This window comes from Sarcophilus harrisii, chromosome 4, assembly GCF_902635505.1.
Source record: "Sarcophilus harrisii chromosome 4, mSarHar1.11, whole genome shotgun sequence".
NCBI classification, from domain to species: Eukaryota; Metazoa; Chordata; class Mammalia; order Dasyuromorphia; family Dasyuridae; genus Sarcophilus; species Sarcophilus harrisii.
The window spans coordinates 62854248-62871955 of NC_045429.1; the positions used below are offsets into that span (position 1 = coordinate 62854248).

Here is a 17708-nt window from a genome sequence, read left to right on the forward strand (position 1 = left end):
CATGATCGCTGGAATAAATTGTTTCCATCCACCCATCTGAATATAACATGTATGCTGAAGGGCACCCTCCATTTCTGTTTTTTTTTTTTTAAATCTTTGTCTTCTTTCAAGGCTCAGTGAAGTATCATTTCTTTCATGGAATCTTCCCTTACCCATCCATCCCTTTTCCCTTCCTCCCCCCAAAGCTAGAAATTATTTCTCCCTTTTTTGAATAGCTTATACTCTTCTCTCTGGAGCTTTCTTGCACATTTCTTAGAATTTTAGAATTTGAAGAAAGTTCAGAGGTCATCCCAATCCAACTCACAGCTGAGGAGGATACTAACATTTCCAACAAATAGTAATTGACTCTCTTCTAGAAGACCTGTAATGATGGGGAAATCACTATCACAAATAAGATTTTAGATATAGATATAGATATATACATGTATATTATAATATGTAAAAAATATGTATATATGTACATATATAAATATGTGTTATGTATGTGTTGTTCACCCAAACATATACACACACACACACACACACACACACACATATATATATACTTATATGTATAATATATCATTTTGCAACCTTAAAAGCTCTATAAAATATTAGTTCGTAATATCATAGATCATAGAGCTGAAAGGGACCCAAGGTACCTTCTAGTATAGCTCCACAATTTTTGAATGGGAGAAATGAAGCTTAGACAGCCATATGCCTAAGGTCACACAGGTATTAAATGACTAAATTGGGATTGGAATATGCTCTAACTATAAATTGAAAATTTTTGTCTTCACCCCGCACTGTCTCTCTAGCAGGTATAATAATTATGATTACCTCCTGAGAAAGCTCTTTCTGATTTTGAACAGCTCCAACTGTTAGGAAGTTTTTAGCTACATTTTCTTGTTTATATTCTATTATACCCATGTGTGTGTTTGTCTTATTTTTCCTACCAGACTGTTGATTCCTTAAGGGTAGGGACCATAATCTATTCCATCTATGTATCTCTAGTTTCTAACATACACACAATAGGCACTTTATAACTGTTTGCTAAAGAAAATTAATTTGAATCAACTCATGCTTTTGGTACCAGTATCTTGTGACTGGACTTTCTCTAATCTCTACTTAAGTGTCCTGAGTTTGCCTACCATTCTTATATCCTTGATATACCTAGAATTTTAGGTTGCCCAAACACTCGGAAAATTTTTTTTTTGGCTGAGGTGAGGCAATTGGGATTAAGTGACTTACCCAGGGTCACACAGCTAGACAACATTGAGTTCCTCCTGACTTCAGGGCTGGTGCTCTATCCACTGCACCACCTAGCTGCCCCTCACTCAGAAAATCTTAAGAGATTCTTATACATGAATGTTGTATCATTGACTATTTAAAGTGAGACCCAGGAGAGATAGAGGGTGGTAACTACAGAGAGGCTAGAATAATTAGAAGCAATATAGTATAGTCTCAGAGATGTCCAACATTTCAATCTACATCTACAGAGCACTAGGTACAGAGCTGAGAGCCCAAATTAAAGTATAATTGGGAAATATTTTAAAAATAAATGAAAAAATTCAATCAAATGTAGGTTATGTTTTTTAAAGTCAATATATGACCATTTAGGGATCTTTTTGTAAAGTTTAGTGACCCTCACCTTTCATTTGAGTTTGACAGCACTGGTGTAGTAGTTAGAAAGCAGTGGAACATCTGAGTTCAGAACCTGTCTCTAATACATTGGCTGGATGAGTCCTGGAAAATCACTTGACCTCTCATTATCCTAGGAAACTTTTGATTGGTAGAGATAATTTCATCACCAAACAAAAACTGAATGTATCAAACTAAAATTTTACAGATAAAATACTTGTCTATTTGTCTCACTATCCATACCAATCTGTGTAAATACCCAAGTCATTTCCCTAAGAAAATGTGATATTTATACTGGAGAGGCACCCACTGTCAACAAATTTAAAATCACAGACACCAAAAAAAGCATACTATGAGCTCCCTGAATAGGAATATCTGAATCATGGGGAAGTAAGTCAGTGTTAATAGCCATTTCTGACTGGTTATCATTAAACATCTGCTTTAGGGGCACCTGTCCTTTTTAATTAATCATCATCATAATAATGGTGGTGGTAGCAATGATGATGATGAGTCTAGTTCACATTTATGTAGGTCTTGATGGTTTAAACAGATGGGTAGGGCCATTTGAGTGATGCAGTGATGCTCACAGAATTATAAAAGGCCAAGAGCAAGTATTCTTAACATGGGTTTATAGACTAGGAATCTATGAATAGACTTCAGAACGTTTCATGAACAGGAATGGGACAGTGACATCTTTATTTCTTTCAATATAATAATAAAATTATTATTATTGATTATTTTCACTAACCTCTAAATGAAATTTTGAATTTCCTTAAATTAATAAAAAAAGTATTCTGGAAAGAGGTTTTTAGACTTTATCAGACTGCCAAGGAAGTTCCTGACCCCCCCTCCCCCCCAAAAAAAAAAGTTAAGAACTTCTAGTCCCAAGGAAGTTCTGTAGTGTTTGGTAGAGAGTCCATTAAGGATTCATGGGAGACCATAAGGAAGAATCATAGAAGATGCAGTTGTAGAGGAGTTGTATTATGAATCATTGGGCGAAGTGCACTTATACTTTGATGAGAAACAGTAAATGTTGGAAGTATGGAAACCTTACAAAGTTTACAAATAGATAATGTGTTTTTGACTTACCTGCCCTACTCTCTTTCCTTTCGGCCAGGAAGCTTCTGAAAATTACTAGGATGGAAGTATTTCCAGTTGGCAAAGGGGCTAGATTTCTAACATTCTCAAGCAGGTTGAAGCAGCTTTCATGGTTCATTGGGTACCAATTCTTGAACTCAATCAAAATCTTAAACTCACTCAATCTACAATCTCTTTCAGCTCTAAGTCTAAGCTGTTCGTATCACAGCTAGGAACTATTCTTTAACAGAGGAAGCTAGGTCTTTGTTCCTTTCTCCTATTCATTCATGATTAAATCTTGCCACTAGTCCCGGATGGCTGTAGAGGGGAAAGTGAAGCAGGTGATCTAGCACAGCTCTCCCTCACTTAAATCCCTGATACCATGGTCCTCTTCAAGAAGGAAGGACAAAGAAAAACAATAACAAACATTTCCAAATGAGTTGGGAAAGAGAAGAGAAATTAAATGAAGGTCTGGTTAGGCTTCTAGTAAGAAGGGGGCCTAGTGTAAGGAGACGGTTAGCAAAACCTGCAGAATCCTCTTGGAAGAGGGTTTCATCGTTCCTAAATAAATCTCTACATTGCCTTACAGATGTTTTTCCTAGACTGCTGACAATGTGAGAAGAAGCAATGAGGAATCTAGGCAGTCGATCATCTTTATTTATCCTAAAGAACACGGTCTCTGGTGATGGTGGTGGTTGAGGGTTGTAATGAAATTCCTTAATATTGGGGCCAATTGAAGCTGCTGCTTTCGGAGGGATGCCCACCCTTTTCCCATTCACTCTGATTACAGAAAAGGTGAGAAGACAGATGGTCTTAGCTGGACAGATTGCCTTGGGCTGCTGTTAAGGTTATTCAGAATAGATTTAAATAATCCTTCATAGTGACCTGCCCATAGGAGCATAGATCCAGAACTGGAGAGCAGCTAGTTCAATTTTCTCATTTTACAGATGACAGAGTAGAAGCCCAAGCAGGTTCAATCACTTGCCCAGAATCACAAAGGTAATATGTATCACTGATAAGATTTAAACTCAGGTACTCTTACTCCAGAACCAGATCTGTTTCTACTACATCATCAGCCTAATAGTAGGTGCTTTTTAAATGCTTATTCGATTGCTTGTATGGTGTATAGAAAATATATTAAAACAAAATATGGTATGCATGGCATATAAGAATATGAGATAATAAATAGCATAAGGTACATGGTATGTAAATGTATATGGAATGTTATGATATATTACAAATGCTATAAAAAGAACTTAAATCTAACATGCTGTCAAAATATTTCAAAGTGCTTTGCAAATCTCTCATTTGATCCTCAAAACAATTCTGTGGGGTGAGAAGTGAGAAGTTATGCTAACTTGGCCAAAGAAGAAATAGAGATTCACTGTGATTGAGTAGTCCAAGTTAATACAACTAAGAAGTTAAGAAATAGCAATATTGTTTAGTGGACAAGATGAGGTTTAGATTTAGGGAACCAAAATGAGATTAGGGTTTCTGGTGGTCAGGGAGTTAAATGATAAAATCTAGTGGCAAGTTTGGGGTTCAGGGAACCGAATGGAGAGGTTTGGCTTCCTTGCAACCGCTTGGGATTCAGCACAAGGGTAGGGAGTTTTGGGGACTCCCTTCTGGCAGTGCAGAGGTTCTCTGTAAAGGAATTTACAGACCTGAAAACCTAGATTGATAAAAGGGTTTATTATGGGGATTAGAAGCAAGGTTAGAAATCCTGACAGAGAGGCATAAAGTCTGATTAGGGAAATAGGTGAGGATAAGGAGAATATAACACTGGAAAAGAATATTATTCCAGCGGGCAGATCTATGGAAAATGGAGTTTTGCACTGAGAATGTAGTTCTTAGTGGACAGAAGGTCCTGGCAGTAAAGGGAACTGCCAAGATCCATCTGCAAAGACCTTAGTTGATGGAAGTTCATTATATTGGTTGTCTTGGGGAGGGGGAGAATCATCAGAATAGGGGCTGGGACAATCAGAGTAGATCAGAACCAGTGGGAGCTGGGAGAGTCTAAGTTGGCTCAGATCCAGTGGGGGCTGGGACAAACCTGGATCTCCTATTGGAATTCAAAGGGATGATTTTGACCAGAATTTGTGAGTCAAAGGCCCTGGCAACAGGGAAAGACAACTTTTTGTGGAGAGGATATGCCTCAGCTAGCAGGGGCTGAGAATCTGAAAGGAACCACAGATCAATAGAAAATATAGTTCCTTAAAGGGACCACAACCTGCTTCAGACAGAGCACTGAACACAGAACCTGGAAGGTCTAAATTCAAATACTGCTTCCCATAGTTAACTAGTTTTGTGAGACTGGGCAAGTTGCTTAATCATGAGCCTCAGTTTTATTATCTGTAGACTAGTACTTATATCCCTATATAACCCGCCCCCAAAGTGCTTTGCAAATGTAAATTTAAATCGGATTTATCTAATTATTAATTAAAATATTTATTAATTTTAAAATTGAAATTAAAATTTAAAATTAAATGTTTAAAAGGCTATTCAAATGTTAACATTAATGTGAAGGCAGCTAGCTAGTAATAGAGTGTTGGACCAGGAGTGAGAAAGACTTATGTTCAAAATTTTCCTTGGACACTTACTGGCTGTGTGACCCTGAATAAGTCTTTCTTTCTGTGATCCTCAGTTTCCTTTTCTGTAAAATGAAGATAATAATAGACTGACCTCTTGGGCGTATTGTGAGGATCAAATGAGATAATATATGTAAAAGTGTTATGCAAATTTTAATATTATATTATAAATTATATATCACATACAATTTATAAATAAATATATTACACTATAAATTTTAAAAATATAAATTATATTTAATATTATAAATGCTAACTATAATAATAATGATTGTTATTAGTAATGGTGGTGGTACAATTAGGATTCAAGTTCAAGATTTCTGACAAGCTCCAGTATTATTTCTATTGGACAATGTTTCCCCACTCTGTGCTGGGATGATTGAATTCTCCGTGGAATCAGGGTGTGATCAGTGAGCAAGAAGTGATCTATCTGGGCTAAGGCTGAGGAAGAAACTCTTGCCCTGAATTCTTCCTTAAATGCCTTGAAAAAAAATCTATTGAGCAACTGCTTTCCAACTCCATGAATAATAATAACAACAACAACAACAATTGATGTTTATGGAATTTTTAGAAGTGTAGAGCACTTTGCATACATTATTTCTTTTGATCCTCACAAGACCCTGTCAAGCAAATTATTAGTGCAAACAAGATATCTTCTGAAGTGGTCCATGTATTCAAATTAGTGCTATTTTGAAGTTATAATTTTGTAAAATATGTTAATTGATTCCAACACAATGGAAATAGATAACTTTGAATTGAATCATATGAGATTATTTGCCCTAATGGGGACTTAGCTGTATATTTATTTTGCAAAAAAGAGAGCTTGGAAAGAACCTGAAAGTTATCTGGTCCAACCTCTTCATTTCCCCAAAGGAAATGAAGTCTCAGTTTCCACTGAGACCCAAACAAGTTAAATGATTCAAATACAATTAGTAGGCATCAGAGACAGGATTTGAACTCAGGTCTCTCTCAGGTCCAAGTCTCAAGCTCTTTCCACTCCACTATTAATGAACAAATACAGCTATCCTTTGAGGAATGTAGGTCACAATTTATAGGGGCCTTTCCCTGCACAGACAATTAGTACTGGAGTGAGTTGCCAAGAGAGATTGTGGAATTTCCTCCTCTGGACTGTTTTAAAAATAGGTTGTATTCTCACCTGTCTGGGGATGATTCAGTGTTTATACAGCAACTTCCTTCCATCAGTGAAGCTTAGAAAGGTTCCATATGCTTCATGCTTTGTAAGAGAGCATTTCTACATCAGAAGCTGAGGCTTGGTGAAAATGCCCCCTGAAATTCTTGACACTTTTAACTCTGAGTAATGGAAAAATCAGTGAAGGTGCTGGAGAAGTGATAATGAAATTTATCTCCTGTCTTAGGGCAGAGATGTGGGGGGGTGGTCTCCTGGGACAAAATATAGACAACGACAGATCGGGTTTCTATATTGGATGCTTTTGCCTAAGTGTTTTCCTTTGTCACCAAGGAGGATTCAAACTAGAGAGATTTCAATGTGAACACAAAAGATAGAGGATCATAGGCTTAAAACTGCAAGGGATCTTAGATACCACATCCAGATCTTTTGTTTTATAAACCAGAAAAAGGAGCCCTGGGCCATATACTAAATGCCTCAGACAAGATTTGAATCCAAGACCAGTTCTTGACTGCAGGTCCAGCCCTATTTCTGCTATATCATCAATAAAAACTTATTTTAAAAATTAATTCTAGGACCTCCTAAACAGTGCAATTTTTACAGAGGGACATATTGGATTCTTCAGTGACCTCTAAGCTAAATGCTCTTAAAAAATATGAATGACATATTTAAATTCAATCAGCATCATTAACATCTTCCTCATTTTCATAAGTCAAGGTAATCAACAAAATAATAAATTAAGACATGATTTATGGCATTTTTAAAAAAAATTTTGAGGTATAAATACTTATACTGAAATTTTAACAACTGGTTCCCACAAACCAATATGAGCTGGTTCCAGCATCCTCCTACCTCACAAAAATAGTCACTCACTGCTGCCCTAAGTCCTCTGTTTTAGGGAGCAAAGATTTCACTTCTTGCTTCTCCTACTTTCTATTACTAGGGACACTTGGGGAATATGGTGCATGTAGGAGTTGACACCTGGAGTCCCTCTAGAGCAGTAGATGCTCAAACTGGTAACAGCTTACCTTTGTGGAATGCTTTACAATTTCCAAAGTGCTTTAATATATGTGATCTTGTTTAATCTTCATAATAGCTATGCGTGACATTTATTATTATCCCTATTTTATCAATGTGGAAACTGAGGCTGCAGACAGATTTCATGGTTGGAGTTAGGACTAGAAATCCAGATAATTTTAATCCTAGTCCAATATTCTTTTCATTTCACTCTACTGCTGCATATAGAGCACTGCTGGAAGGGAAGATCAACATCTAATGCCGTTACCCTGGTGAGAGTCATACTACCTGTATGTACAAGTGTGCAGATGCGCTCACTCTCCTCTCGGCCTCGAACGCTGTTCAGGCTGATTTCATATTCTGTGGCTGGATACAGGTTGGTGACTGTGAATTCGTTGACTGTGTTGGGTACCACAGAGCTGTCTAGTCTTCCCACTATAAGACATAAAAACTCACTTAAATTTTAACAGCATCTTTCATGTTTCAGGAAGCCTAATGTATAGTATGAATGGGAGATCCAATTGCATTGGGTGCAATGAAGTTAGGGACCAAGGAGTTTGTGAAATTCAAAGTTCTTTTAACTTGAAAGCTTAGAAAAAATGCTAGCTGATCTGTCTATGACATAGTAATTTCCAAGGCACCTTCTCATCTCCCCCCTGTGCACAAAGTCAGTATCTAAATTAAGTGACTACAAAAATTATCCTGGCATTCCACAGAAGGGATCTTTTGGCAAACTCTCCATTTCCCCCCATAATGGGTGTAATTATTCATTGCATCTCATCTTGAACCAAGCTTTGGCAAGACCTGAACATGATGAAGGCACAGAGCTCAGTGCCAGCTACCTTTGATTTACAGCTTGTCCAGTGTGGCAGAGGTTGGATGGGTACCATGCCAATTGTTCCAGTCTACAGGCATCCCTATTAGTTACGAAGGCATCCCCTGGTTTCTAATTCTAGACTTTACCATTTTTGCTAAAGCATCTCAACTTCCACAGAATCAGGAGGAATTGTGAACTCAAAGAACCAGAGAACTTTTGAAATGGATTTTTGAGATCTTCTATTACTCCGAAACTGCCCATCCTGGGCTCTATTATAAATATGGGAGTTGAAGTCACCTGGTCCAGCCTCCTACCTAAAGTTTGAATTGTGACTCATGCTACTTCTTCTTAGTAGGACAAATCACTTCTCAATGTCACACAATAGGGATTAGTTAGCACTGCTGGTTAACAACTAATTTTTTCCTCCAGATTTTAATGAACTGCATTACATTTTGTTCCAGAAGTAGAGTGGGTAGTGGACAAGATTTTAATGGGATCCCACTGTTTTTCTACTTGAATTGCATTGAATTAAATCAAATGATTTAATATAATGGAACATCAGAAAATTACTATGGAAAGGAGGGAAAAAAAACTGGGCAGAGATAAGTCTGTGGTCCTCTGGTTTGTAATGATTCTTCTATAAAGATGCTTCCTCAACTCCAAAGACCATTTAAGTTCAGAGTTCATAGAATTGGAGCTGAGATCATCTAGTTCAAATTCTATTTTACAAATGAGGAAGCTGAGCCCCACAATAACTTGGCTCAACGTCATATATGAAATAAATAGCAGAGCCAACATCTGAACCTAGGTACACTAGCATTATTTTCCCTGTACCGTACATTAATTCTTGTTAGGCTAAATAAATTAGTCACCACAGGCTTACCTTGTGTGGGTCGATAGGATACTCTATAGTAATCAAAAGATGCAATGGGCGGCCTCCAGGAGACAGTCACAGAGTCCTTGGTAACATTACTTATTATTATATCTTTAGGAGGATCAATCCCTGTAGGGTCAGGGTGAAAAGGGAAAAAAGACATAGGTTTTGGAGAACATCAACAACAATAACAAAAAGTCCCTTTCTTTTTCTTTTTCTGTCCAGTCTGGGAGCCAATAATGTTTGTAGTATGAATGAATGAGTTAATAAAAGAAGAAACATTTACTAAATGCTTACAATGTTCAAAGAACTTTATTAACTGGAAATTGAAGAAAGAGTTCCTGTTCTTAAGGAGTTTATATTCCAATAGGAGAAAACATCGGAATAGTAGCATGGACAAAGTCTCAACTGAATGAATGTCATCTCTGCCATCAGAAGCAGACATTAGTCTAAAGGATCACTCAAGGGGAGCCTTACCTGAGACTTTGAAGATGTGACAAAAGCTGTACTAGAGTACAGTACTCTAGATCATGGATCATAGAAGATAGAGGCTAAAGGGATGTGCATTATCTTCTAGCTTCCTTATCTTACAGATGAGGAAATTAAGATCTAGAAAAGCTCAGTGATTTGATAAAGTTCACATAGGTAGTAAATAACCTGATGGAATTTGACGGGAGGCACCAAACCATATGAAGTCAAGTTGGTTTAGGATTGTGGCCACACGGATAAAGGGAAAGCTGTTCGAAAGTTAACTTCAACAATGTGACACTAGATTATGGTATCTTTAAAGTTCACAGAATAGAAATCTTTGAATTGTTGCTTTTACAAAATTCTGTACTCTGCCAATGTTTTATAGAATGGATAATTCTCCCCCTTCCTCCTCCTCCTCCTCCTTCCCTTTAGGGGAAGAACATTTTTGCATTTACATCCTCAGCATCTAGCACAGTGTTTGGTGCTTAATAAATGCTTACTTGCTTGACTGTAGTAGTCTTTTTGCTGTGATTTTTAGTTTGAGGAGATTGACTAATGAACATAGAGAGATTTCAAAGCAAAGGCCTGGCAAATCCACTTCTCTGATTTTTTTTAAACTGCTGATTTATTTTTCCTCTGCCTTCTATCTCTTGACTTTACCTGTAGTGATGGAGCCCACAATAGGCTCAGAGGTTACCATCCCATGAACAGCCACCAGGTTCACAATATACTCAGTAGCTGGTTGCAGACCCATCAGAATGGCGTGCCTTTTGGTAGCATCTAGTGAGACTTCTAAAGCCTCTTCCTCCTTATCTCGGGGATTGTAGTTCAGGATGAGCCTGTCAGCTGGAGGGGATGGGTCACTCCAGGTGATGTTTACACTGGATGAAGTGACATGAGAGAAGTGTAGATGGGTGATGGGACGGAAACCTATAAATCAAAAGGAAAGTTGATGACTTAGGCACAATAGACCTTCCAAAGTCTATTGCCTATGGACTAAAGTATTCTGGAATTCTAGAAAAGCTTTGCAAATAGGGACTGTGTATTCCCTTCCCCATTCCTCAAGATTACTTTCCCCAAAGAGGAATGGCCATCTTTTCATGTGCAGGAATGATGTCAGCAGTCTAATTTTATTCCCCTGAGACCAATAGTATTTAGCACTGACTATTTCCAATGCTGATCTAGGGCAAGCGGTTTTTAGTCAAGGGTAGTATCCAAATAGGACTAGACAACTTGATCAAGGCTCCCTATCCTGTGTATTCCCTTGCTTTAGGCCAAGGTAGCATAGTAGAGGGCATCTCTTTTTCAGGGATGTCTGATTACTTGAGAAGATATAAAAGCTATTGAAATGGACTGAAATGATGCCAGCCTCTATGAAAAGATGCTTTTCTTAGTACTAACTTTTCTTGCAGCTTTTTTATTCTTCCTTTGTGTTCTGGAATTCTCTTTTCCCTCTTCTATCATTTCCCATTTTGTTCTCCTCTCCTTTCCCTCTTCTCTCCCTCTTTTCCCTTTCCTACTAATTTCTCTTCTCTTTTCCTTCTCCCTTATCTTCTTTTTCCCCTTACCTCCTTTTCTCTTATATGGAAACTACCTGCAAAAGATTCAGTTTTACCTGAAAGTGCTTTCTCTTTCTCTCTGTCTCTCTCTATCTCTGTCTCTCTCTCCCTCCCCCATCTGTCTCTCTGTCTCTCTTCCTCTCGCCCTCTCTCCTCTCTCTCTCTCTTTATCTGTCTCTTTGTCTCTGTCTTTCTGTTTCTCTTTTTCTCTGTGTCTATCTCTCTATTTCTGTCTCTCTCTTTCCCCTCCTTTCTTCTTGACTATGCTTCTGTTTGTCTCCCTCTCTCCTTCCCCCTCTCTGTTTTTCTGTCTCTGTTTCTCTCATCTCTCTGTTTCTCTGTCTCTGTCTCTCTCTCTCTGTCTCTGTCTGTCTCTCTGTCTGTCTGTCTCTCTCTGTCTCTCTCTCTTTCTCTCTCTCTCTCCCTCCCTCCCTCCCCTCCTCCTTCTCCTCCTCTTCTCTTTGACTGCTTCTATCTCTCCACCTTCCCCCTCTTCTTCTTCCCCTTCTTCTTTTCCATTTTCTTATTGGTCTCCTCTTCCCTTTCTCCTTCTCTTTCCTCTTTGAAATAAGTATTAGAATGTGCATTAAGCCTATTTCTACTGGGAAAGCCTGAAAGACTTTAAGTACAAGACCGTTTTGCCTCTTGGAATGGTAGCAGTAGGTAGGCAGAGGCCGGGACTCTCCCCATCCCTTGCAGCCCCAAGCCCAGTGGTCTTTGGCCTCCGGGACGGGTTCTGGGCCTGATCGCTAGAAGTCCCGACTGAGTGGAGTCTGGTGTCTCTGCAGGCGGGTACCTGTGAAGGCGTCCACCGTGGATTCCAGGCTCTGCTGCCTGCCCCTCTCCGCAGTGACTGAGATGATGTATTCAGTACCGGGCTCCAGGTCTGTAAGTGTGTAAGAGGTCCTGTCTTTGGGCACCGTGATCTCCGAGGACATTCCAGATGCGGGTGTGAAGGTGATTCTGTAGTGGTCAATGGGGCCGCCGGCCTTGGTCCAGATCAGGGAGATGGAGGTCTCTGAGGAAGCTGTCACTATGAGGTCACGTGGACTGTCCAGATCTGTGGACAAAAGGTGGGATCTTCATCAGACTCAGCAGAAGTGGGGCATTGTAGAGTAGCCCTCGGGAGCCTAGCCCGAGTGTGAGGCAGGGCCTGGATTTAGCCTCGGAACCCCCGGGGGCTCGAGGTGATCAGATAAGCCTGCCAACCGCAAGGATTAGCCTGTCACCGCTGACAATGATCTCACACTTTGTTAGCACCTCGCTTTTTGAAAGATGGCCAGATGCTTGCAAACAGATGGACAATCAGCGGAAAGGTATTATTAGCTCAGACACCCCTGGAATATATCCACCCCTGGGAGGAGGCTGCTTATAGATTCTCAGTCTTTTTTAGAATGTGATGAATTCTCTCTGTTTCCATTCATTTTTTTTTTCTGTCTCTCTCTTTCTATCTGTCTCTGTCTCTGAGAAAGTTGCTTAGTATAAAACCACATCAAATAGAGAGGTGACAGTGAATTCACTCTGGTCTCCCCCACCCTCACTCTCCATCCCACTTTCAGTAGCTTAGAGCTCAGACAAATCATGGAATACAAAAGCAGACTGAAGCAGGTTCAGGCATCCTGGGCCAGAGGACCCCTGGGTCACCTAGATTAGTTCTGGTTCTTCCCATAGGGAAGAAATGTTATTAGTCAAAAAAAGGGAAAGAGGCTGATCTAAGAGTTCTGTTCATAATCTGAATGTGTGTATCTGAATACTTGGGGTGATCCCTGGATTACTCTAGATGACATTTTTAGACCCAGGATGACATAGAACTTCTCTGAAGTCTGTATTACTCATTCTTTCTAGGTTATCTTAGTCTGAACTTGAACTTTAATGATGATTCCAGACCTGTTCTACTGATTGGAATTCAGGAAACTGGCAGGGTCAGCTCACCACCAGATTTATTGGACTGAAACTTAGCATGTTGGGGCAAGCATAGCTCCAAGCCAAGACTGGTTTAACTACACACCAATGCCAGGGTGAAATATTTCTCTTCTATCTTTTATTTGTGACTGGTGCTTCTTCCCCCAAAAGAGAGGGCAAAGGCTATCTCATTTTGTTCTCTGTTTTGCCAGTATCTAGCACAATGCCTGGTGCACAAACGGTGCTTCACAAAATCTTGTGGGATTGAATAACTCCTTTAGAACCTGATTAATGTTGACCAGATCTTTGAGGAACAGTATTGGGACTTCATCTTGGCTGACAGACCTCAAAATCTCTTCATATGATTAACACAATCAAATAATTCATCAGGTTATTCTTTCTTTGCCACAATGCTCCTCTCCATGCCCAACCTAGGTGTTCATGACTGAGAGAGAAATGGCCATTTGTAGGTACTGCTTTCTGACTGATTCTTGTATAAACAAATTTTCATGTGCCACTGGAGTCAGTCAAATCAACTTCAGCTGAACTTTGTATTGGGCTTATGAATACTTGAGCAAGAATTAGTACTCACCTAACAGTCTATATAAATTGATTCCCCGGTAGTGATACCTTTGTGATCCTCCTAACTTACCAGTCCTAGCATTCATGGTGGCTGGTACACTCTGTTGATTGCCCATGATTGCTGATATCCCAACACCATATTCTGTTCCTGGCACGAGATCTATCATCAGACAAAGGAAAGAAAAGTTATGTTTCTCGATAAGTACCTCTAAGGTTGGGTATCTTGGGCACTCTCTTCCCTTCTTTCTCTCCATACTTTCTCCAGTGGTGATTTCAGGGACAACTGTGGGTTCAGGGGCAACTCTTTGCAGTTGATTCCCAGCTCCACATAACCAGTTCTCATCTCTCCTGAATTCCAGTTTTGCATTTCCAATTTCTTGCTGCATATTTCTACTTGAAAATTCTGTAGATATCTCAAACTCAACATGGTCAAATGTAGAATTTATTATATTTCCCCAGGCCTTCACCCTCAAGTCCATATCTCCCTCCCTTCCCATATTTATTGATAATCCAATCATTCACAGTACAGTAGAAAGAATAGGGCCTCCAGAATCAGAGAATCTTGGTTGAAATCCTACCTCTAATGAATATTACTTATATCATTGGGCAAGATACCTAACCTTCCTGGGCCTCATGTTCCTCATTAATAAAATGAGGGATCTGAACTTAGTTGAGTCCAAGATTCTTCTTGCTTCCATGAACCTTTCATTTCTAGTCACTCAGTTTCACATTTTCTAGTCATTCTTGACTCTTCTTTCTCTCATGATTTCCCTAGTTATTTAGTAATTAAATCTTGTCACTCATTCCTGCACAATATCTGTTCCCTTCTCCTCTACTCATACAGCTCCTCTCCTGGCATGGACCTCATTATCTCTCCCCCGGACTATTGGATTGACCTTCTAATCAGCGTGCTTTCTTTCAGGATCTCCTCTTTCTAATCCAATTTCCAAACAGCTGGCAAATTGATAGACCTAAAACATTGGTCTGAACATATCACTTTCCTACTCAAAGCTCTTCAGTAGTTTCCTATTCCCAATGGGGAACTTCTCAGTCTATCATTAAATGCTCCTGGCAATCTGATTCCCACCTATATTTTCCCATTTTATTTCAAATCACTCATGTTCATGCATTTGCTGTTCTAGTCAAACAGTGTATTTACTGTTCTCCTTACATGATAATCTACATCTTGCTCCTTTGCCTTTATACAAGTGGTCCCTTGTGTCTGGAACACACTATGTTCTTCACTCCGTTTTGCAGAACTGCTAGGTTCCTTCTTTCAAAAAAAACAAAAAACCTCCTGCTACCTTTCACATGCAGCCTTTCCTGATTCTCTGAGTTTATTAGCATCTTTCCCTTTGTGGAAATACTTGGCATACAGTTTGTATTCATTTACTTTTGTTCACAGTCTACCTTCCCCAACATTGAGGATAGGGGTTGCTTCAGTTTTTGTCATTTTCTCCCAAAGGATTAGCACAGTGCCTGGTATATAATAGGCACTTGATGAATTTTTGCTGAGCTGTCTAAAATGAAGTGGTGGGTTTTCGTATATGCCCATCTATGTAGGGGTTAATTGGACTTTTCCTTTATTTGTCCTGAACTCCTCTTCTTGCAACAATCCATTAATCATCTTATTTAGAAATACACTCAGGAAGGATATTAGATGTTACTTAGAGACTTCTGCAACATGTTGGTCATCTACAGAAAAAGTGAAGATGCATCCTTAATTAACCTATTATCTATTATAATTGCCATTTTTGGGGGAGAGCTTCTTCCTGTTGTCTTCAGGGTCAAACTGGAGGAAGGATCCTTTGCTTGAACTGTGAATAGACTTGAGAAATGGAGTGGGTTCAAGGTAAAGAAATCTAGTGGGATCAAAGATGAGTCTTTAAAGAAAACTTGAATGATGGATAAGACAATTTAACCTGAGATCTTTGATGTGAACTGGCAACAGAGCCAGAAAAACTAGAACTTTTTCCTTGAAACATGTGACAATTTACTCTCGTGTTTGATAGAAAGCTATTGTTGTGAAGTAGATAGGGAGGATAGCATTATGACCATTTCATAGAAAAGGAAATTGAGATATAGAGAGATCAAATGACCTACTCGAGATTTCTCTCTCTTTCTCCTTTCCCTCCTTCCCTTCTTCCCTCTCTCTCTCTCTCCTTTTCTCTCTCAATCTCTTTCTCTGTCTCTGCCTTTGTCTCTTTGTCTTGTCTCTGTCTCTGTCTTTCACATACACTCCTAATAAAGGATGAAACTGGGCTTAGAAGCTGCGTCTTTCAGTTTAGTGCTTTCTCTAATACCATATTGCCTCCATTATGGCTATTCATTTGTATGTGGGGGGTGTTGAGCATCCATTGGAAAATTACAATCTGAAGATGCATATCAAATGCACTGGTGTATACATGGCACATATGCCAGTCCTCCCTTTAGTTTTAGCTCATTGAAGCTTGAATCATTGAGTGCCTCTCAGACCTATGATTTATGGTGTCTGGGTGTCAATGAAGTCCACATTTCTTGACTTGAACTGAGTTCCCTTTTTTGCATCAAGTAAGTCTAATACCCTAGGATGAACACGTGTAGTACAATTGTTTCTTGTCTATATACTAGGCAAGCCCCTTGGCTGCAGGAATTAGATTACCTTTGAGACATAAACTACTTCTCTCAGGCAACTGATTGAGACCTTCAATTGCCTATAATAAAGAAGGAATTGTGAGACAGAGATGAAGGGTGACAAAGAGAGCAAGGGAGATAGGAATTATATGTTACCAAACTGATCTTACATATAACATTTTCGTCTGAGTTTTCTTATTTATGAAGCTTAAATGAAACGTTCAATAATTTACAACAGAATCATCTTCTGCTAGAAAACTGCCGAGTGGAATTTAGAGTGCTTTCTTTCTGGGCTTTCTGTCTTGGGGATGGGGAAGCAGGCATAGGTTATAGGTTTGTGTTTGCCGGTTTCTTTTGATTTTTTGGCAGCTTTCTCCCTATGCTACAAGTGAATTGTTGCTCTTTGCCAGCAGGTAAAACGCAATTCTGCTGAAAAAGAAAATGTGCACTCCTAGCACATCCTAGGAGTATCCAAAGATCAGGTCCCAAAGGATACTCTTTTGCAAGATCCCTTTGGACTTATTGGTGGCCTATTTTCTCTTTACCCCAATTTCTTTTAGCTCCAACTCAAAAAAGGTACAAGAGGTAGCCCATGAAGAACTGCTTCCTTTCTTGAAGATAACTTAGATTTAAAGGAAAAAGACTCATATGTACAAAATTATTTGTAGCGAATCTTTTTGTAGTGGCAAGGAATTGGAAACTTAAAGATGTTCATTAATTGGAGAATCACTGAATGAGTTGTGGTATATGATTGTGTTGGAATACTATTATACTATAAGAATGGTAGCTATGCAGAATCGGGAGGAAGGAAGAAAAAAAAGGAAAATAAAGAAATTTATATGATTACTTTATTGTATATTTAAAAGGAATAACAAGTTGTACATAGTAGATTTGCAGTTTCATGTGCAACCATCTTTTTAAAAAATATACTATGTTATGGAAATGATTATTTTATTCTATAAAGTAAAAAATTGAATAAAAATTTAAAAAGGAAAGAAATAAAGATGATTCAGATAATTATCTTGTTTGGGAAGAAGATTCCATCATTTGCCAGTTTCCCAGACCATCCTTTCTCCAAGTTAAAGGGACTTCAGTGGTCATTTATTCAAATTCTTACAATTAATAAATGAGAGAACTGAGGACCAGGGAGGTTAAGGAACCAATCAAGATCATAGAGGAAATAAACATTAGAGGTGAGGACTTGGTTTCCAAATCTACCACGAGTACCCTTATCAGCTTACATTTCCCCTTCACAGCCACTGCTGGCTCTAGGCCATTTCAGAAGATATCTGAGAAGACTGGAAGGTTGGAAAACTTCCTTTCTTTCTCACTAAATCCAGAGTGCTTGATTGTGAACACAAACTTGTATGAGAAGATACTCTCTTCCCTCTAGTGAGATGGAGGGATACTGAGCCGCACTGCCTGCCATACCTTTGTACCT

General features: G+C 38.9%; 1 protein-coding gene across 2 annotated transcripts in view; it reads right to left on the minus strand.

The window, feature by feature from the left end:
* TNR (tenascin R) overlaps nt 1–17708 on the minus strand; it is a 690019-nt gene that overhangs the window by 47457 nt on the left and 624854 nt on the right. For both annotated transcript variants that reach the window (XM_003767456.2, XM_031936928.1), the window contains 5 exons: nt 13725–13814; nt 11967–12230; nt 10272–10541; nt 9150–9269; nt 7738–7884 (listed from right to left, as the gene is read on the minus strand). In XM_003767456.2, coding sequence (XP_003767504.1) covers nt 7738–7884; nt 9150–9269; nt 10272–10541; nt 11967–12230; nt 13725–13814 — 891 coding nt within the window. The remainder of the gene's footprint in view (nt 1–7737; nt 7885–9149; nt 9270–10271; nt 10542–11966; nt 12231–13724; nt 13815–17708) is intronic.